The sequence below is a fragment of the Anabrus simplex genome, chromosome 2 (assembly GCF_040414725.1).
Source record: "Anabrus simplex isolate iqAnaSimp1 chromosome 2, ASM4041472v1, whole genome shotgun sequence".
Lineage (NCBI taxonomy): Eukaryota > Metazoa > Arthropoda > Insecta > Orthoptera > Tettigoniidae > Anabrus > Anabrus simplex.
Window position 1 is genome coordinate 1,213,325,668 of NC_090266.1, and position 24,134 is coordinate 1,213,349,801.

The 24,134-nt window shown below is 37.5% G+C and overlaps 1 protein-coding gene across 3 annotated transcripts in view; it reads right to left on the bottom strand.

The window, feature by feature from the left end:
• LRR (Leucine-rich repeat) overlaps nucleotides 1-24,134 on the bottom strand; it is an 808,120-nt gene that overhangs the window by 662,663 nt on the left and 121,323 nt on the right. For all 3 annotated transcript variants that reach the window (XM_067142208.2, XM_067142207.2, XM_067142206.2), the window contains exons 4-5: nucleotides 22,930-22,989; nucleotides 5,383-5,513 (exon numbers count right to left, since the gene is read on the bottom strand). In XM_067142208.2, the coding sequence (XP_066998309.2) occupies nucleotides 5,383-5,513; nucleotides 22,930-22,989 (191 nt within the window). The remainder of the gene's footprint in view (nucleotides 1-5,382; nucleotides 5,514-22,929; nucleotides 22,990-24,134) is intronic.

A 24,134-nucleotide genomic window follows, 5' to 3' on the forward strand; every position in this document is an offset into this window, starting at 1 on the left:
CACGAATCGCAGCATATTTTTTTATTCCAATACCGTACACTCAATTCAAAATAAATTTTCAAATTCCAGAATCTATAGACTCAGATGTGCCCAATGTACTTTCTCGTACATAGAGCACCCCAGGCGTAGTTTCCAAACTAGATACTTGGAACACTACAATGCCTCAAATGGGCACATTTTCACTACGATTGAACAAGATCTTCAAATTTTAAAGTGGGTCAACAAAAGTAGCTTGATGAATGAGTTAGAAAACACCGAAATTTTTGGATCAGCATTATAATACTAATAGTAATCTAAATGATGTTCTGGAAACAAATAGTCTATTAACTGAACAAATTCCTATTTTACTCACTGCCTTTAATATAAACACCAATAATTTCTTGAAAATATTTAAATACAAACACGTCGACAATTTCCCTACCGCAACAGTAGCTGCTCCCATGTCACCTATCCACGTTACATCCCCTCCGCCTACCCCTAATGTTCTCTGTTGTTGTTGTTTTAACGGGCCTAACATCAAAGGTCATCTGCCCCTAATGTTCTCAAGGGTCCGCCTACAACCCCCCCCCCCCTGATTAATAAATTTCATGATGTTCCGTATTGATATCTATAGTATGTCATAGAAAGAAAGAGATCCACCTTATCAATACTAAATTTAATATTGTTATTTAAAACAGGACCGGTTTCGACTTATTACAAGTCATCTTCAGCTGTCATTTACATACACATTAGAATACATGTTCAAACAGTTGTATCTTACAAATAAACATGTCGTGTTTGATAGACATTAGGTAATATGTCTAGAAGTGAAATTCTGCTTCTTACATCTAAGTTTAAAGGATCAAGAATATTAAAAAGATATCTATCTTTAACACATTAAAAAATTACAACACATGATAAAATTTGTTGTTTATATTTGACCTTGAATATAGCATTATCGTTCAAGTTTTACTAATAATAGTTCTTTAAAAGGACTTTTACATTGCATTGTTTTTAGTCGACTAAATATGCTTAAATGTAGCCGCATGTGCTTATACAGATACTTCTTATTAGGCTTAGACTTTGTCAAAATGAGTAATGTGAATTCAAAGTTGAAATTACAATAACAAAGTGAAGTGCATTTGAATTAATAGTGATCTAGGTAATTGTAACCTCTGTTGAATAACTCCTGCAATTATATGCTATTTAAAATACATTTCATGCAAAGAAGACATTAGCACACTTCAATATATAAAAGTTGAAAGGTATAAAACAATCATATACGTTTTTGTGAAATTCATATGAAGTAATGTTCTTTCCTCATGCGTATGTGTCAATTTCAAATGGGGGTAGTATACTTTATATAAACTTTGTCAAATTAAGTAATGTGAAAATGAATTTTGAGACTGCGTTGAGAAATGAAATGCCAGGTAATTAAAACCTGTATTGAATGACCTCTTCAAATATATACTGTGTAAAATACATTAAATTCAACATAAAACAATGGTACATTTCAATATAAGTTAAAAGGTAAGAGGCAGTCCTGCAAATTTGTAAAACTTCATATGAAGTACTGTTCTTCACGTGTACATGCCAAGTTTAAATGGGGCACTATTGGCCACTATTTGCTTAAAGTCCAATCACTATAAATTTATATTGTCTTGTTGAATATACAGATTGAAGATGAATGTGCTGCTGGGGTTATGAAAGCTGTTGTTGTAGGTGGTTCTTTTTCGGTCTATGACACTTGCTAACTATTGTCGTGAGATGATTGGGAAGTGTATCGCTTGGCGGCTTGGCGTGTACTATGTACACATTCATCTTCAATCTGTATATTCAACAAGACAATATAAATTTATAGTGATTGGACTTTAAGCAAATAGTGGCCAATAGTGCCCCATTTGAACTTGGCATGTACACGTGAAGAACAGTACTTCATATGAAGTTTTACAAATTTGCAGGACTGCCTCTTACCTTTTAACTTATATTGAAATGTACCATTGTTTTATGTTGAATTTAATGTATTTTACACAGTATATATTTGAAGAGGTCATTCAATACAGGTTTTAATTACCTGGCATTTCATTTCTCAACGCAGTCTCAAAATTCATTTTCACATTACTTAATTTGACAAAGTTTATATAAAGTATACTACCCCCATTTGAAATTGACACATACGCATGAGGAAAGAACATTACTTCATATGAATTTCACAAAAACGTATATGATTGTTTTATACCTTTCAACTTTTATATATTGAAGTGTGCTAATGTCTTCTTTGCATGAAATGTATTTTAAATAGCATATAATTGCAGGAGTTATTCAACAGAGGTTACAATTACCTAGATCACTATTAATTCAAATGCACTTCACTTTGTTATTGTAATTTCAACTTTGAATTCACATTACTCATTTTGACAAAGTCTAAGCCTAATAAGAAGTATCTGTATAAGCACATGCGGCTACATTTAAGCATATTTAGTCGACTAAAAACAATGCAATATAAAAGTCCTTTTAAAGAACTATTATTAGTAAAACTTGAACGATAATGCTATATTCAAGGTCAAGTATAAACAACAAATTTTATCATGTGTTGTAATTTTTTAATGTGTTAAAGATAGATATCTTTTTAATATTCTTGATCCTTTAAACTTAGATGTAAGAAGCAGAATTTCACTTCTAGACATATTACCTAATGTCTATCAAACACGACATGTTTATTTGTAAGATACAACTGTTTGAACATGTATTCTAATGTGTATGTAAATGACAGCTGAAGATGACTTGTAATAAGTCAAAACCGGTCCTGTTTTAAATAACAATATTAAATTTAGTATTGATAAGGTGGATCTCTTTCTTTCTATGACAACCCCCCCCCCCTCTCGAATCATTCTTCGATTTACAAACACATCCCTACAACACACGAAGTAGCAGAATAACGACTGCCAGATCTTCTCAAGCAGCCAACGAGGCTAGTCACCTCTCTGTCAACATAAGGGGTAAGCGTTGTTCAACTCCCGCTCATAAGTAGAATATTTTCTCCGCGTTTCTAAAACTTACACTTATGTTTCTTTTACATTTCAGTCTTCAACACGCGTCATACTGCGAATTTTCCCACATCTAAGGCTTAGTTGAACACCCTAACTGTTAAATCTACGCAAGATATCTTTCGACTACAATCCACTACAAAGAATATTTCACAGAAAGTGATACAATACTTCCACACACTGATGCTTTTCAGTGTGCCTTTTAACTTTATTACATAACTGCTTGATGTTAACCAACAACTCCACTGTAATTCTACATACCTGACTCATTTCATCAAGGTTCAAAGATTTAATTTTCAATATTTTAATCAATCCACGCTTCATTAATATTGATAAACTTGTACAATCCAATTGTAATGTTAGAATTTCATGACCTTGTTCATTCTACATATAGTCAACTTGTACCATCCTAGACATATACTAATATTTTATTTCATGTTTATACGATACTATGACAACGTTAATTATTTGAATTTCAGCACTGCTTAATCTCCATAGATTAGATTTTTACGTCTTTCTACCTTATAATATTACAAGTAATAGATCTTAATGAGGAACCTGGTTCAGGGCCCTGACTTAACTCTGGATTAAATGGCTGAAGATGCTTACTATGTTTAAGTGAAATATGTCCCATTTTAACATTATGTAAAAACAATTGTATCTTAAATTTAAAGATTGTAGAGTATTGGAATGGTGATTTTTAATAAATTTGTTTGAAACTTTTTACATTGGCAAAATTTGAGGAGAACAAGAGACAAGACGATAGGGCATATCTTAAGACGCCCAGGTCTTGTTCAGTTAGTTTTGAGGGAAGGTAGGTGGTAAAAATGGCAGTGGTGCACCAGGATATCAATATGACAAACATATTAGACTAGATGTAGGATGTAGTAGTTAACGTAGAAATTAAAAGGTTAGCACGAGATAGGGTGGCATAGAGCGCTGCATCAAACCAGTCTATGGACTGATGACCCAAATAACAACCACCATCTCATAGGAACCATCACTTTCACCACTGTTAATACCATGAGAACAATCTGACAAAATACATTTTACTTATCGAAAATTAACCGCTGCCTTCCGTATCGATGCTAATAATACTATTGACTTTTATGTCCCACTAACTAAATTTTTATAGTTTTCGGATACACTGAGGTGTCAGAATTTTGCCACGCAGGAGTTCTTTTATGTGCCCGTAAATCTACCAACACGAGGCTGACATATTTGTGCACTACCGGACTGGGCTACTGAGCCCAGCCATATTAATTCCCCCCCACAAATAAGTGTTACTACACAAGTATTTTTATAATTACAATTCACAGTTGCTTGAAAATATTGTTTAAGCTCATCTTCAGGGTGGCGCACGAATAGTTGACACATTTACTTTTAGAATAACAACTTTTTTTTTTTTCACAGAAGACTAATGAAATTTTAGACACAGGTAGCTTGGACCCTGGAAATCCATTTCACTATATCACATGTTCAATGTGGCCTCCACTGCTGCCAACAACCTCTTTGATATGAGTACGCATGTTTCTGATGGCTTTGCAGCACAGGTCTTCATGAATTTCACTGCAGAGCTGCACAATGTGAGCACGCATTTTCATGCGGCTTTGAGGTCTTGTCTGGTTTTTCTGTAGCCCAAAATCGCACATTTTGTTTATTAACTGCCCCATTGAGATGAAAATAGGTTTCACCAGAGAGCCAAGTGTTAAACAGTACTTCATCTTTATATTGAGCCCATAATGCGTACTGCAATCTCTTCTGCCTGTGAAGATCTTTTAGTTTGTGTAGTACAGTCATTTGTATGGGTACAATTGAAGGTCACCGTGCAACATTCTTTGAACTGAACGGCGCGATATTCCACCTTCTCTTGAAGCTCCTCGTGTTGACTTGTGAGGGCTGCGCTGCATGGCAACCCTCAGCGCAGCGTAGTTTTCAGGAAACCGAAATGCTGGTGCACGTTGTCGCTTTTCTTCCTTCACACTGCCTAGTTCTTCAAAGTTTCTGTATGAGAGAAGGATGGTGTTACTTGCTGGTGCCCACCTAGTCTGAAATACAGCTCAAAATTTTATTTGTGTCACCGTAATTCTTTTCGATTCGCAATAAAAGATAACTGTTTTGGCGCGCTGCTGAATGGAGAGTCGGCCGTGGTTGGCCATGGCAGAAAGCTCACTGGAATTTAGGCATTCAGAGACAAAGCAGCAGTGTCACCTCTACAGTTATTTCCATGAAACTGGGAAAGTGTGCACTAAATTTGAACAACATAGAACATAAGTTGAATTTTATATTTGCCTTTCAAATGTGTCAACTATTCGTGCACCACCCTGTAGAATGAAAAGAATAGTACATCACTTACTGCAATGACACTGTAGGAAAAATGTTGTGAATCGCTGTGGCTAGGGCAATAATCATTGCATCCACCTCATGACTTCCAGAGTCATCGTTGGTAAGGAACGAATAAACCTTCTCTCCAACAGTCAGGCTGAGCTGCAAACAAAAGCATATCTACTTCAGAACACATTTGAAACAATAACAAAAATTTTACATGCTTAAGCCCTCTTTTTTTTTTTTTTTTTTTTTTTTTTAAATACATCAACATACACATTTATTATATCCCCCTATTCAATACAGTTTTCATGTGCTGAGATGAAATTTTATTCTACCCAAACATGTTTCATTTTGACAGGTAACAGGTAGGGACCCTCTTAGAGTCAGCCCTGCCCAGGAAGTGGCACCCCTGCCTATGTGAGTCCCAGAGCACACTGACCCGGTGTGTAACATCTGCTAAAGGGTCCCAACTCAGGGTAACGATTGAAGACCTCAACAGCAGCAAAAGCGGAGAATATGATTTAGTATGGTGGAGCTGGCGGAGGAGGCAACCCATTCCTCTAGGGGTAGTACAGATGGAACACACTGCCTTGTGGGATGAGGAGGGATCCTCAAAGGCTAAGGGAGTAAACCCTGAAAGAAAATCCTCAATTATGCTAGGCCTAGCAAGCCAGTAAAAAAGCTTATTTGTAGTTGCTTTCAAAACACATAAGAACCTCGGAATGCATTTATCAACTAAATTAAGACGCCAGCATGAGCAGACTCATGTCAGGGATGATGGTTTATGGCCTGATGATAGAGTCTTGCAAAAATGCAAAAATCCCAGGGGAGACTAACACAGATTGGGACCATCAACTTACTCAGTCTCACAGGAAAATGTGAAAGAACTAGTGGACCTCATGGAAAGGAGGAAATTAACGATACTGGGGCTGATTGAAACCAAATGGAGAGGGTAAGGAATGAAGAAATTAAGAGAACAGTATACACTGTATAGGCATGGAAATGACAAAGACATGAGGAATGGTGTTGGTTTCATCATGAGTAAAGATCTAGAGGAAGTTGCTGACATTCAGTATGTTAGTGAGAGAATAATAAAGGTGACTGTGCATTTAGGGAAAGAAAAACTAACTTTGGTACAGGTGAATGCACCTCAAACAGAATGTTGTCAAGAGGATAAGAACCAGTTTCTTGATGATTTGGGAAAAGTTATTAGTAAAGAGAGAGTAATCATTATAGGATATCTGAATGCACAAATTGGGACAGATAAAACAGGATATGAGAACGTAATGGGACCTCATGGATATGGTAGAAGAAACAGAGAAGGTGAACTTCTCCTTGACTTCTGTATGAGGAATGGGTTGGTGGTGAAAAATAGTTGGCTCGAGACAGAGCCATAAGAAAACACGATACAGTTGGGATGGACTACAAATGACTGTAATTGATTATGTCATCTCAGATGAAGAAAGGAGCAGAATGGTAACAGATGTCAGAGTAATACCCAGAGAGAGCCTTGACAGTGACCACCGTTTATTAGTAGCGGACCTGAGAAACTTCTATGTGCCAAAAGTACAGAACAGGAAAATGCCAAAAATAAAAGTATGGGAACTCCAGAAAACAGATAAGAGAACGAGTATCAGAACCGGATAAAAACCCTGTTACCAAGAGATGAAAGGAAAAATGGACAGGCAAAATGGACCAGACTAAGGGACACATTGGTTAAGGAAGCAACTGAAGTTTGTGGAAAGACAAGTATGAAAACAAGGGAGAAGGAAACACCGTGGTGGAATGAAGGAGTGAGAGCAGCAATCAAGGAAAGAAATCTCTTGCGGAAAGAAAGGGATCAGGAGAAAAATAAACTGGATCTTACTAGAAACAAGGCAAATATCAGAAACTTCAAACAATTATACTGAAACAAGAAACTGGATGTTAAAAGAACAGTTACAGAAGAAAAGATGAAGGCATGGAATATATTCACTCAGAAACTGGAGGAAGACAGCAGAGGCAATAAGAAACTACTGTATAATGTTATCAGAGGTAAAAGGAAACCAATAAATACCATGAAGGCACTTGAAGATGAAAATGGAAATCTGATTAGGACAGAAAGTGACATGAGAGAAGTCCTGAAGAACCACTTCGATCACTTACTGAAGAGACCAGTTCAAGAACAAAATACAGAACTGGAAATCCAAGCCTACAATGAGGAACCTCCCGTCACCTGGACAGAAACTGAGACAGCCTTAAAATCTATGCCTAAAGGAAAATCTTCAGGTGCAGATGAAGTGAATGTGGACATGATAAAGGCAGCAGGCATCCAGGGTATACATTGGCTGCACAGAGTACCAAATGCCATATGGACAGAGAAAAAAATATCTGCAGATTGCAACAAGGGCATTATAATTCCCCTGTTTAAGAAAGGCAGCAGGCAGAAATCCACCAACTACAGAGGAATAACACTGCTGTCTCACAGGCTAAAATTTCTAGAGAAGATCATGGAAAGGAGATTTGAGAACCATCACTGAACCACAGTCAAAGGAGCAATATGGATTCAGAAGTAACAGATCAACAATGGATCTATTTTTTAGCACCCACATGCTGATGGAAAAGTATTGGGAAAAAGGTACGAACCTGGTCATTGTATTCCTGGATATAGAAAAGGCCTATGATAGTGTAGTAATAAGATCTGGGAGTGCCTGAGGAAAAGAAATGTGCCTGAAGGACTGGTAAGAAAAATTCAAATGTTGTACAAAGACTGTACTAGATGTATACAAATTGGGGAAGGTCAATCATCATGGTGTGAGACCAAGAGTGGAGTTCATCAACGAAGTGCACTGTCCTCACTACTGTTCGTCACTGTTATGGGCAATATAATGAAGAACGTCAAGGAAGAGTTAGGTGAACTGAATGCAGTGGCCATTGCTGATGATATCATGATTTGGGGTGAAACAGAAAAGGAAGTACAGACCAGACTCAACGTATGGAAATCCCAATTCCAGGAATATAATCTCAACATCAGGGAGACCAAGACAGTGGTGACAGCAGTCAACAGAGAAGGGCATACAGCAAGTGTAAAACTAGGAGACCACCAGCTAGAGTATGTGGATTTGTTTTCATTACCTTGGAAGTGTAATCTCCAGTGATAATTTGGTCAAAAAGGAAATTACAAACAGAGTGCAAAAGGGATCAGAATTCTACCAACAAGTAAGAACACTTTTATGGGATGACACGATTACAAAACCAGCTAAACTGATGATGTTTAACAGCTATTTCATACCAGTATTGAAGCGTGCACATTCACAATAAGAGATTCCTCAAGAGTGCAAGCATCAGAGATGAAATTTCTTAGATCCACCATCCAGAAGACCAAGATAGACAAGTTAAGAAATGAGGAGGTGAGGAAAGAAGCCGGAATAAAGACATCCCTGTTAGACCGAATCGGCACATCCAGACTACCGTGGTACAGACTTGTGATGAGGATGGAGCCTACAAGAAGAGCCAGAATAAGTTTGGAAAGACAGGTGGAGGGGTTAAGACCTGCAGAAAGACCTAAAACCCGATGGATGGACATGATCAAGGTTGATCTAGTTACCAGAGGATGGACACTCGATGATGTTGTTCAGGACAAGTTGTATATGGACAGGAAGAAGTTGCTGCTGTTAGACTTGCGGTTGTTAGACTCCAATTCTACATCAAACGTTCCCTCTCCAGGGTCACAGTAGAAATGGAGTCTAACAACAGCAAGAACTTGAGACGAAGCTCCCTTCCCAAAAATTGACCAGCTATCAGCTTCAAAGTTCCGCATTAGACTCAATTTAGGGCACTTTAAGCAAGCTCATAATAAATAACAGCTTACCTGGAAGAAGTGAAAGAAAAAACATTCAACAACAATTTGAACAGTGTCATGAAGCCAATCATTTTTAAAACCTTTTAACCGGAAGACAAACAGACATTTTTAATGTAACAAAGTGAAACTTTTAACAACTATTCCAATGAATAGAAATAGTTTTTAAGCTGACCAACTATGTAATCATCCAGTCTCATTTCATTGACCCATTAACCCCCAATTGTTTTAACATCATTTTAATTTAATTTGTATTCTAGTAGTCTTTAAGAGAATCAATGTACTTGCAAATAACGTGTTCAAAAGCTTAGCGATTCACCTAAGCTTAACAACAGCTGAAGATGTTCCCAAGTGTGAACGAAACATGTACTGTGTACAAATAAAAATTTGCTAAAAAGCAAATAAAAAGTATCAAAAAGGTGGAAGATTTTCAATTATTGTAACTCTCTGTGCCAAGGATTTCACGAGGACCAGACATGTTGATAGAAAATCTAATGAATCCTGAAAATTACCAGCAACCAAGAAAATTTTTAGAGTTCAATGTTGATTTCTATTAGTAGCTGTCAAAAAGGGCTTTATCTAGACCCATTCAACCACACACTGCTACCACTGGTTACCATGTTTTTGTGGATCACAGAGGTGAAAGAATGAATCAATCAATACTGATCTGCATTTAGGGCGGTCGCCCAGGTGGCAGATTCCCTATCTGTTGTTTTCCTAGCCTTTTCCTAAATGATTTCAAAGAAATTGGAAATTTATTGAACGTCTCCCTTGGTAAGTTATTCCAATCCCTAACTCCCCTTCCTATAAATGAATATTTGCCCCAGTTTGTCCTCTTGAATTCCAACTTTATATTCATATTGTGATCTTTCCTACTTTTATAAACGCCATTCAAACTTATTCGTCTACCAATGTCAATGCACGCCATCTCTCTGCTGACAGCTCAGAACATACCACTTATCTTGATTAATAAATTTCATGATGTTCCGTATTGATATCTATAGTATGTCATAGAAAGAAAGAGATCCACCTTATCAATACTAAATTTAATAATGTTTTTCAAAACAGGACCGGTTTCGACTTATCACAAGTCATCCTCAGCTGTCATTTACATACACATTAGAATACATGTTTTAACAGCTGTATCTTACAAATAAACATGTCATGTTTGATAGACATTAGGTAGTATGTCTAGAAGTGAAATTCTGCTTCTTACATCTAAGTTTAGAGGATCAAGAATATTAAAAAGATATCTATCTTTAACACATTTAAAGAATTATAACACATGATAAAATTTGTTGTTTACACCTGACCTTGAATATAGCATTAACGTTCAAGTCTTACTAGTAATAGTTCTATAAAAGGACTTTCATATTGCGTTCTTTTTAGTCGACTAAATATGCTTAAATGTTGCCGCATGTGCTTATACAGTATATTTTTTATTAGGCTTAGACTTTGTCAAAATGAGTAATGTGAATTCGAAGTTGAAATTACAATAACAAAGTGAAATGCGTTTGAAATAAAAGTAAGCTAGGTAATTGTAACCTCTGTCGAATGACTCCTGCAATTATATGCTATTTAAAATACATTTCATGCAAAGAAGACATTAGCACACTTCAATATATAAAAGTTGAAATGTATAAGACTATCATATACGTTTTCTGAAATTCATATGAAGTATTGATCTTTCTTCATGCGTATGTGTCAATTTCAAATGGGGTAGTATACTTTATATAAACTTTGTCAAATTAAATAATGTGAATCTGAATTTGAGATTGCGTTGAGAAATGAAATGCCAGGTAATTAAAACCTGTATTGAATGACCTCTTCAAATATATACTGTGTAAAATACATTAAATGCAACATAAGACAATGGTACATTTCAATATGCAAGTTAAAAGGTAGGAGGCAGTCCTGCAAATTTGTAAGTCTTCATATGAAGTACTGTTCTTCACGTGTACATGCCAAGTTCAAATGGGGCACTATTGGCCACTATTTGCTAAAAGTCCAATCACTATAAACTCATATTGTCTTGTTAAATATACAGATTGAAGATGAATGTGCTGCTGGGGTTATGAAAGCTGTTGTTGTAGGTGGTTCTTTTTCGGTCTATGATACTTGCTAACTATTGTCGTGAGATGATTGGGAAGGGTATCACTTGGCAGCTTGGTGTGTACTATATTATTATTATTATTATTATTATTATTATTATTATTATTATTATTATTATTATTATTATTATTACTGTTACCGTATTTTTGTGGTAGTTATGCGTGAAAGAAGGTGCGGGGTGGTGAACGGGTCTCAAGCTACTAAAGTAAAATTAATTAAAATTTAACCAGGTTATATTTTCTTTTCAAAAACAAAGAAATAACAAGCATGGCAGGTACAAAGTAGCAAGTCAAAGGGTAGTTACAATATTTACAGGATTTGGGCTTCGAGCCCTGAAAACACAATGCTTGGGCAATCAGCGCAGTTTTACCTCCAAACACAAGTTTCAACAGAGGGGCAGAAAACCCCATTCATGCCTAGGAGCCCTAGCTCCAAATTACACTGAAAAGCCTCCACGAGGCATACAACACTCAATTATCAAAAGAGCCACTCGCTCTCAAATTTAAGCCTCTCCCAGGCCACACCAAACTCCACCTTCAAGTTGTCCTCAACGGACATAAACACAGGGGTAAAATACCCAATCTACTGAGGTCTATTAAATGCAAAGGAGGTTAATTAAATGACCTCTAAAATAACAATTTGAGAGGAGGCGAACTTGCACTCCTAATACACTTTGATTAAGACCTACTTGGCACTAGGCCGTTAATACAAGGGCTAATCCCATACTAAAGAGGTGACTTAAGAAGAGAACAATTTGTTTTATGTTAACGAAGAATAGGTTGAGAAAAATAAGTTCACCTCAAAACAATATGAGTGGGAGCTCGAGAGGGTTAGCACTCTCTATCCCCGTATGTAGCTTTAAAAGAGAATATATGAAAGGAGTAGTTACATTTAGGAAAAGGTTACATGGTGGAACGCTTAGAACCCGCCCCGAGAGTTAAACTGCTGAGCTAGCAAAGAAAGTTATTAATCGGCCATTACCTTGTTGCTGACCGCTGCCGAGGAAAGAGGCGCTTCCCGCCTCCTGCTATGTACTTTATACACTGAAAGATGGAACAGAAGTGGCTCGGAGACCCTAAAATCAGCAGTTTATATCCTCTCGCGGAAGGTTCTAGGCGTTAGGGGAATAAGAACACCCTCCCACAAACTTTTTATTGGGTAGGATACAGCAACATATTCAAGTTGGGGGAAGATACCCATGATTGGTCAGAAATTAATAACAGAAATTCGGGATTGGTTAAATGCAAAACAAGGGGAAAGAGAGGGGTATACAGCCAACTTAAACAATAACTGAAAAATTTTTTAGCAAAGACAAACATTTGAAATAAAAATTTCTCCAACAAAATAGTTCTTTGGCTTCGCACTAGGGTGCACTATTGTTGATCTTCAGTAGTGTCCTCTAGAAGAGAAAGTTCACACTTCTTACTTCAAGCAAAACAAAAACACATAAAAAATGACACAGTTCAAAAACTCAAAATTTTCCACGTGGTGACATCTTTTGAGAAGGTAGCGAATTAATAGCGTATATAAAGTTCAGACTTCCTCCAGCAGAGGAGTTTCAACAGGCGCAAATTTTAAATTAGCGGCGTGGAGGTGTACCGCCCGGTACAATTACTATAGTACACGCCAAGCTGCCAAGCGATACACTTCCCAATCATCTCACGACAATAGTTAGCAAGTATCATAGACCGAAAAAGAACCCCCTACAACAACAGCTTTCATAACCCCAGCAGAACATTCATCTTCAATCTATATATTTAACAAGACAATATAAGTTTATAGTGATTGGACTTTAGCAAATAGTGGCCAATAGTGCCCCATTTGAACTTGGCATGTACACGTGAAGAACAGTACTTCATATGAAGACTTACAAATTTGCAGGACTGCCTCTTACCTTTTAACTTGCATATTGAAATGTACCATTGTCTTATGTTGCATTTAATGTATTTTACACAGTATATATTTGAAGAGGTCATTCAATACAGGTTTTAATTACCTGGCATTTCATTTCTCAACGCAATCTCAAATTCAGATTCACATTATTTAATTTGACAAAGTTTATATAAAGTATACTACCCCATTTGAAATTGACACATACGCATGAAGAAAGAACAATACTTCATATGAATTTCACAAAACGTATATGATAGTCTTATACATTTCAACTTTTATATATTGAAGTGTCCTAATGTCTTCTTTGTATGAAATGTATTTTAAATAGCATATAATTGCAGGAGTCATTCAACAGAGGTTACAATTACCTAGCTTACTATTATTTCAAACGCATTTCACTTTGTTATTGTAATTTCAACTTCGAATTCACATTACTCATTTTGACAAAGTCTAAGCCTAATAAAAAATATACTGTATAAGCACATGCGGCAACATTTAAGCATATTTAGTCGACTAAAAAGAACGCAATATGAAAGTCCTTTTATAGAACTATTACTAGTAAAACTTGAACGTTAATGCTATATTCAAGGTCAGGTGTAAACAACAAATTTTATCATGTGTTATAATTCTTTAAATGTGTTAAAGATAGATATCTTTTTAATATTCTTGATCCTCTAAACTTAGATGTAAGAAGCAGAATTTCACTTCTAGACATACTACCTAATGTCTATCAAACATGACATGTTTATTTGTAAGATACAGCTGTTAAAACATGTATTCTAATGTGTATGTAAATGACAGCTGAGGATGACTTGTGATAAGTCGAAACCGGTCCTGTTTTGAAAAACATTATTAAATTTAGTATTGATAAGGTGGATCTCTTTCTTTCTATGACATAACATACCACTTAGTCGAGCAGCTCCTCTTCTTTCTCTCAATTCTTCCCAACCCAAACTTTGCAACATTTTTGTAACGCTACTTTTCTGTCAGAAATCACCCAGAACAAATCGAGCTGCTTTTCTTTGGATTTTTTTCCAGTCCTTGAATCAGGTAATCCTGGTGAGGGTCCCATACACTGGAACCATACTCTAGTTGGGGTCTTACCAGAGACTTATATGCCCTCTCCTTTACATCATTACTACAACCCCTAAACACCCTCATAACCATGTGCAGAGATCTGTACCCTTTATTTACAATCCCATTTATGTGATTACCCCAATGAAGATCTTTCCTTATATTTACACCTAGATACTTACAATGATCCCCAAAAGGAACTTCACCCCCATCAACGTAGTAATTAAAACTGAGAGGACTTTTCCTATTTGTGAAGCTCACAACCTGACTTTTAACCCTGTTTATCAACATACCATTGTCTGCTGTCCATCTTACAACAGTTTCGAGGTCACGCTGCAGTTGCTCACAATCTTGTAACTTATTTATCACTCTATTGAGAATAACATCATCCGCAAAAAGCCTTACCTCCGATTCCACTCCTTTACTCATATCATTTATATATATAAGAAAACATAAAGGTCCGATAATACTGCCTTGAGGAATTCCCATCTTAATTATAACAGGGTCAGATAAAGCTTCACCTACTCTAATTCTCTGAGATCTATTTTCTAGAAATATAGCAACCCATTCAGTCACTCTTTTGTCTAGTCCAACTGCACTCATTTTTGCCAGTAGTCTCCCATGATCCACCCTATCAAATGCTTTAGACAGGTCAATCGCGATATAGTCCATTTGAGCTCCAGAATCCAAGATATCTGCTATATCTTGCTGGAATCCTACAAGTTGAGCTTCAGTGGAATGAAAATGAAAACCTACAACCTGTTTTCCAGTCATTGACCGGGTCAGGGATGGAATGAATGAAGCAGATATAGGCTATTAGTACGATGGGGTCGCCACTCCCAAAGTGATTTATTAATGAATGATAGATGCTATGAAATGAGAATGGAGAGTGTTGCTGGAATGAAAGATGACAGGGAAAACCAGAGTACCCAGAGAAAAACCTGTCCCGCCTCCGCTTTGTCCAGCAAAAATCTCACATGGAGTGACCGGGATTTGAACCACAGTATCCAGCGGTGAGAGGCCGACGCGCTGCCGTCTGAGCCACGGAGGCTCCTTCAGTGGAATAACCTTTCCAAAAACTGAACTGCCTTCCATCGAACCAGTTATTAATTTCACACAAACATGTCTAATATAATCAGAAAGAATGCTTTCCCAAAGCTTACATACAATACACGTCAAAATTTACTGGCCTGTAATTTTCAGCTTTATGTCTATCATCCTTCCCTTTATACACAGGGCTTACTATAGCAACTCTCCATTCATCTGGTATAGCTCCCCTGACCAAACAATAATCAAATAAGTACTTCAGATATGGTACTATATCCCAACCCATTGTCTTTAGTATATCCCCAGAAATCTGATCAATTCCAGCCGCTTTTCTAGTTTTCAACTTTTGTATCTTATTGTAAATATCATTGTTATCATATGTAAATTGTAATACTTCTTTGGCCTTAGTCTCCTCCTCTATCTCAACATTATCCTTCTAACCAACAATCTTTACATACTGCTGACTGAATACTTCTGCCTTTTGAAGATCCTCACATACACACTCCCCTTGTTCATTAATTATTCCTGGAATGTCCTTCTTGGAACCTGTTTCTGCCTTAAAGTACCTATACACACCCTTCCATTTTTCACTAAAATTTGTATGACTGCCAATTATGCTTGCCATCATGTTATCCTCAGCTGCCTTCTTTGCTAGATTCAATTTTCTAGTAAGTTTCTCCAATTTCTCCTTACTTCCATAGCCGTTTCTAACTCTTATTTCTTTCCAGTCTGCACCTCCTTCTTAGTCTCTTTATTTCTCTATTATAATAAGGTGGGTCTTTACCATTCCTTACCACCCTTAAAGGTACAAACCTGTTTTCGCATTCCTCAACAATTTCTTTAAACCCATCCCAGAGTCTGTTTACATTTTTATTTACCGTTTTCCACCGATCATAGTTACTTTTTAGAAACTGCCTCATGCCTGCTTTATCAGCCATATGGTACTGCCTAACAGTCCTACTTTTAAGACCTTCCTTTCTACCACATTTAATTTTAACTACGACAAAAACAGCTTCATGATCACTAATACCATCTATTATTTCAGTTTCCCTATAGAACTCATCTGGTTTTATCAGCACCACATCCAGGATATTTTTCCCTCTGGTTGGTTCCATCACTTTCTGAATCAGCTGTCCTTCCCATATTAACTTATTTGCCATTTGTTGGTCATGCTTCCTGTCGTTCGCATTTCCTTCCCAATTGACATCTGGCAAGTTCAGATCTCCCGCTACAATCACCTTTCTTTCCATGTCGTTTCCCACATAGCCGACTATCCTATCAAATAATTCTGAATCCGCGTCTGTGCTACTTTTTCCCGGTCTGTACACTCCAAATATATCAAGTTGCCTATTATCTTTAGAAATGAGCCTTACACCTAGAATTTCATGTGTCTCATCTTTAACTTTTTCGTAGCTTACAAATTCTTCTTTCACCAGAATGAATACTCCCCCTCCCACCATACCTATCCTATCTCTACGATACACACTCCAGTGCCGTGAGAAAATTTCTGCATCCATTATATCATTTCTCAGCCATGATTCAACTCCTATTACAATATCTGGTAAATATACAGTTAAACCTGCTTTATACGTAACTCTATTCTGCGTAATTCGTACTTGTACGTAATTTCCTTTAGGTCCCGGCAAAATTTAATTTAAAGGCGTGTTATTTAAACCTTATTTATACGTAATCCGTTTATACGTAATTCGCTGTTATACGTAATTGTCAATGAAATACATCTCAGTTTTGCGTAATTGTAATGAGCATGTGCTTTTTTAACAGAAACTACTGTATTTACGAAGTTTCCACTTTGTCGGCGAAGGCGGAAGTAGAGCGGTCTCGTTTCGGTGTTGAAACAGAACACAAAGAGTTTCGCCGAGTGACATGATTGACACTTACTTATTGGCGGCTTAACAAAGGCCAACCGATCGAGTCCTCTTCGCCCTCTATCTCGCTCCTCCTCTACCTTCGTCGTTTTTTGATAATCACAATGCCGCCAAAGATTAAGTTACATTACAAGGAATGTGAGCGATTTCGGTGCGGAAACAAAAGAAAATACAGTCAATTTGTTTGAATATGAGAATTTATTTCATGGGAGCAACATAGAAGTAAAATGTCCACGGTGCCGGTACGTGGTGTTTACTGTTGAACAGTAGTTCTGTCACTCAGTTGTTTTTGATTAGCCATGGAGAACAGAAAAAGGAAAAGTTACACCCTAGATGAAAAAGTAAAATTTATGCGAGAAGTGGGCGCTAATCCACACAAAACAAAAAGTGAAATTGCTTCAGACTTAGGGATTGCTTATACAATGCTATGTACAGTCATCAGTAAAAGAAACGCAATTTTGGATGAGTTCTTAAAACTGGGTTCAAAATCAACAAAGCGCAGCCGTCAGCAAGAAGGAAGGTACGTAGATTTGGAGAAAGCACTTTTCACATGGTTCCAGCAAAACCGGGCTGCAGCTCTACCAATTAGTGGCGACATGCTGAAGGCAAAGGCGACAGATTTAGCTAAAAAGATGAGTATCACTGCTGATTTCAAGGCTTCATCAGGATGGTTGCAAGGATTTAAAGATCGTCATGGAATCACAGGGAGAACAATTTGCGGTGACTCAAAAGCTGTGGACGGCATCGTGGTGCAACACTGGAAAGAAGAGATTCTGCCGGGTATCGAAAGCGATGATCAGCCTCCAAACATCTACAATTGTGATGAGACCGGCCTATTCTACAATCTCCTTCCCAGTAAAACATTAGCGGAAAGAGGTGACTCATGCCATGGAGAGAAGAAAAGTAAAATTCGTGTAACAGTACTTCTCGCCACCAATGCAGATGGATCTGATAAACTTCCTCCACTTGTGATAGGAAAATCGAAGAATCCGAGGTGTTTTAAGGGTGCAAAAACAAAACCTACGGAATATGAATCCAACAGAAATTCTCGGATGACTATGCTTCTAATGGAACAGTGGTTGAAAAAACTGGACATTAAAATGAAAAAGAAACAGAAGAAGATCCTTCTTCTTATGGATTGATGTGCAGCACATCCGCCTCAAATCGTTCTGGAGAATGTCCGAGTGGAATTTTTCCCTCCTAACTGTATCAGTGTTCTACAACTGCTTGATTTGGCCATCATTGCAAATTTCAAAGTGCATTATAGAGAAATGCTGGTTCAACATTTGATAACACTGAGTGATGCAGGAAATGAACCTCTCTCCATTAATTTGCTACTAGCTATGGACTTTATTTCGACTGCCTGGAAGCAGGTGTCATCCTCCACAATCAGCAACTGTTTCCGCAAAGCTGGTGTCTTACTAGAAGAGGCTGCCTCTAATGATGATTATAGGGACGTCGTTTTGTCTGGTAATGAGCTAACGCTACCGGAGGGTGTAGAATTCGATACTTTTGTGCATTTCGATGATAATCTGGCTGTATGTGGAGAACTACTGGATGAAGACATTATTGCTGATGTATGTCAACAACGCGGTGGTGATCGACCAGCTACAAGCGATAGTGACAGTGATGGAGATGGAGATAACGACTTGAATCTTGAAACACCTCAACTGAGTGAAGTGTTAAATGCAATCGATGTGTGTAGGCGTTACATCAGTTCGAAAAGTTGTAGTGAAAATGCTTTGAATTCCTTACTAAGTTTGCAAAAGGAGGTTTACACTCTAAATGCAAGAAAAGTGAAACAAGCCAAACTATCTGATTTCTTTAAGGCTGGACCAAGTTCAAAATAATATTTTCTGTCTTAATGTATTTATTATTTGCAAGGATTTACCCATGCAGGTCTATTCCATTGGTTTTTTTTAGTAAATGTATTTATTATTTGCAAGGATTTACACATGTAGTTCTATTCCATTGGTTTTTCAGTAAATATGTGGTGTATTGTATAAGTCTGATTTCTAAGTAATTCTCAGTTACAAGTAGATGTTTCTCTTCCCTTTGATATACGTATAAGTCAGGTTCCACTGTATATCTATTAAATTACTTAATTCTATTCCTTTCTTTACAATACTTCTACAGTTCAACACTAACAATTTTATGTCATCCCTACTTGATTTCCAGTTCCCTGTTACCTTACCACCGCTCCCTAGGCCACTCCGTTTTCCTGAATGTACCTCCCTATCACCCTTCCAAACAAATTTCCGAACTTATACGTACCACTGCGGTTTAAGTGAAGGCCATCTGAGCGCAGATCCCTATCTCCTACCCACCCATTAGGATCTAGAAATTTCACTCCCAGTTTCCGACATACCCACTCCATAGTCTCATTTAAATCCCCAATCACCCTCCAGTCAGTATCCCTCCCACACAGTATTCCACTAATAATAATCTCCACTTTCTTAAACTTCATCCGTGCTACATTTACCAGATCCCACACATCTCCAACTATGTTGGTACTTATATCAGCTTGCCTTACGTAGTTGGTACCAACGTGAAACACTACCAGCTTCTGCTTCCCCTCCTCCCTCTCTTCTACTTTCCTCAACATCTGCCTCAACCTGATTCCTGGATAACATTCTACCCTGGTTCCCTTTCCTCCACACACTTTCCCCATGTGTCTAACGATGGAATCCCCCATGACCAGAGCCTCAACCCTACCCACCTCATTTGATCCCCTCCCCTCCTGGTCAGCCCTATCTTTCCTGATAGCTGCAGAAGCTACTTCCTCCTTCCTTTTCTCCTTCCCATGACCCTGTTCCACCTGTCTTTTCCTATCCTCTACTCTACATTTCCCTTTCCTACCTTTTCCCTTCCTCCTACTTCCGCACATCTCAACAACAGTTCCCTGTCCCTCATCTTCCCACTGTTGTTCTAACTGGAGTGACTCGTACCGATTTCGCACAGACACTTGTCCTGAATTCTGATCCTGATTAGAGCTCTTAGCCAGCAATCTCCTTCCCCTTAGAACATCAGACCACCTGTCTTCTACAACTCCCCCCTTTCCTTCTCCCCCCCCCCCCTCTTGTACACCTACTGTAACCTGTACATTGTTTGAGGGAGTCCTATCTTCCTTCCTGTCTTCTGTGAGAATCCTAATTATCTCCCTCAAACTCTCCAACTCCTCCCTCATACCCCTCAATGCCTCGCCACACCCACAGTTTGTACACTCGTGCTCCTTAGCCATTCTTTACGGAAAAAAATTAAAATAAAAATAAAATAACTTATTTGCAAAAAATAAATGAACGGAGGGATATATTGTCTGGGATAGTACTCAAAGATCACACAACAATAAGGTAATTAATATACGACTACACTACAATACTACTTAGTCGTACTCTATTTTTTATCCTACAACCCCTAATAGGATAAAAACTGCTGTTAATTACTGAATATCGAAAGTAATACACAAGAACTACACAATTCCGAACTGCAATTAAGCCTATCCCAATTACAACAACAGAATTTTAGTAAGAGTTTCTACGGATACCTCTACTACACCAGTACTACACAAATATTTTATTTTTTATTTTTTTTTGCTAGGGGCTTTACGTTGCACCGACACAGATAGGTCTTATGGCGATGATGGGATAGGAAAGGCTTAGGAGTTGGAAGGAAGCGGCCGTGGCCTTAATTAAGGTACAGCCCCAGCATTTGCCTGGTGTGAAAATGGGAAACCACGGAACAACCATTTTCAGGGCTGCCGATAGTGGGATTCGAACCTACTATCTCCCGGATGCAAGCTCACAGCCGCGCGCCTCTACGCGCACGGCCAACTTGCCCGGTCAAATATTTTATAATAATAAAATAAGCACACTAAATTCTAATAGGATATTACTCGTATACTACTGTACAGTACACTACAGTAATTTTTAAAGTACTTTCAGACGTATCCTAATTACGATACCGGTACCGTATGTCACTACTAAGCACAAACAGAAATGAAATTTGCAAGAACTACTATACTCAAAGATTACCAACAAAGCTAAATGCTTAGACAAATTATTATTAGTACTACGCTCTAATAGATACACACGTAAGATAACACACGAATATAGCAGGCAAGAAACGGCACTATCTAAATGTACTGTATCTATACTACAATGTATCTACACTAAAATTTTCAGCTGAAGTGTGGTTATATGAACTTTTCACACTGGTGGATTAGTATTATTTTCCCTACCACGTGGGACGGAGAATAAAAGTGTCCTTAAATGCTGAGAATAAGGGGCTGTCTACTATAATTTCTGTCAAAACAACGCCGGGGCTGGAAGTGCAATATTATTGGGATATAGGAATTTGATTATTAACTTTAACTCTATGAATAAACAAAGGTGGAAAGTACAAAGTATGCAGGGAACTAAGACTACAAATTATCGGAATAATGCATCAGCTGACTGTATTTATTTACACTACTATCATGTGCATGTAGCAACAATCGTCAACAATCCAAAAAACTGTTAAGTACCGTAATTATCCAGTGAAATTACTGTGAATTCTCTTTAACTTCTCTTAAAATCTCCTTATGATAATCTGCCTTTGTAAGTATAATACCAACGAACCTACAGATATTTAAAAATATAGTTTTAAAAGTTAATATTATTACCTCCTCTATTAGCACACACTCAGTAAACTGGACGATCAATGAGACAAGGTGGCTCGAAAAGGTACCAGCTTTTATACCCAAGAGAAATGTTCTAGAGAGCTCTGGGCTAAGGTCCGACACACCCCCAATACTTATTGGCTAATCAAATAGGTAGAAGATGAAAATTACTGGTGGAAAATACACACACAAAATTTCCTATTGTTCAATTTTGAAGTTGGCGGAAAGAGATCAAAGTGTTGACAACTTTAAGACACAAAAAACAAAAAACAAACAACTCAGTGTAGTAAACCTCAAAATAAAAAATTACTCTAGGATTTTAATAGTTCGTCTTCACACTAGAGGGCATAACAAGATTTTCTTGGTAGAGACATCTGTAAAGTCCAAACTTTTTGCACTAGTTGTTGCAATCATTATACTGAAGATGGCATTCTTCAAGGCACTTCATTTGAACGAATGGGGCAGGTGCACCTCGCGGTACAATAATAATAATAATAATAATAATAATAATAATAATAATAATAATAATAATAATAATAATAATAATAATAATAATAATAATAATAATAATGATAATAATAATAATAATAATAATAATAATAATAATAATAATAATAATAATAATAATGTTATTTGCATTAAGTCCCACTTTAACTAATCTACTTCAACTTTTACAGTTTTCGGAGACGCCGAGGTGCCAGATTTTTTTTTGCTAGTGGCTTTACATCGCACTGACACAGATAGAACTTATGGCGACGATGGGATAGGAAAGGCGTAGGTGTCGGAAGGAAGCGGCCGTGGGCTTAATTAAGGTACAGCCCCAGCATTTGCTTGGTGCAAAAACGGGAAACCACAGAAAACCATCTTCAGGGCTACCAACAGTGGGACTCGAACCCACTACCTCCCGGATGCAAACTCACAGCCGCGCGCCCCTAACCGCACGGCCAACTCTCCCGGTGCCAGAATTTAGTCCAGCAGGAATTATTTTATTAGCCCATAAACTGATTACGTTCAATCACAGGTTAATTTGTATTTGAATTATTTCTGTAGCAGATTGCATAGACTTACCTGGTTTGGTTTTTTGCTTTCAATCGCCTGAATTTCCAAGTAATGGAAGTGGGAATCAATCTGAAAAGATTCATAAGAGAAAACTGTATTAGTAAATTAAATTAATGAAAAATATCTAAATTCTTGGCATCACAGTATCATGAATCACAAAAAGGACATAGGAACATATCTGAACTAAAGTATAAATGCAATTGAAAACAGATCACCAGTTTTATTCTAATGGTTTGGTTTGGTGAAGCTTGCATTCTTGTCTTTCGATCTCTAAGATTCTTGTCTTTCGATCTCTACGATGTTCTTGTTCAAAGAATTCAACACCAGTGATCCTAAGAAAATATACCCCAGGTTTGAGATTTACATCTGTCACCTTCACAGTGGTGAACTGTAATCTGGCACAAGATTACAGTTCATCATAAAGGATTTACCAAGAAAGCCTACCATTGTCAATGATCAATGATGATGCTTTCCACAATAACTATGGGGCAGGAGACATTGTCCTGCTACTTGATGTTACTGTTGGCGAGTAAGTTTCTTGATGTTTCAGTAGCACAGGATCCAAGCTTCAAATCTATGAAGTAGAGTTGAGATTACATAAGCTGCAGCTCTAAATACAGAGAAATTGGTATGTTATGCACTGTATACAAAATATACCAACATTTGTACATTGTCCGAGGTCCACTAAGCCTATGTGAATACAATTGAGGAGCTATCTGACGGTGAAATGGCGGCCCCGGTCAGAAAAGCCAAGAATAACGGCCGAGAGGATCCGTCATGCTGACCACATGACACCTAGTAATCTGCAGGCCTTCGGGCTGAGCAGCGGTCGCTTGGTAGACCACGGCACTTTGGGGCTGTTGCACCATGTTGTTGGGTGGTTTTTTTTTGGGGGGAGGGGGTGGGAGGGTGTTGGTACATTCTTGGTAAGATGCAATTTGTGTCAATTAAATCAATGATCACAGTCTACTTGAAATATATCTTTGTTATAGGGGTGTAACAATATTCAAACTTAAAGGGTTAATAGAAGAGACCAAAATAAACGTACTACTACAGTCCAGGTCTGTACTGTATCATGCATTCAGTTAGTTGTCTGAGAGCAAAGAAATGGAAGAGTATACAGAGGCTGAATTTCGGTTGTGCATTTGCTGCGACCGATCACCGCTTGAATAAAACAGGTTCACTGCAAGTAAGTTTGTAAAAAATGATGCTTG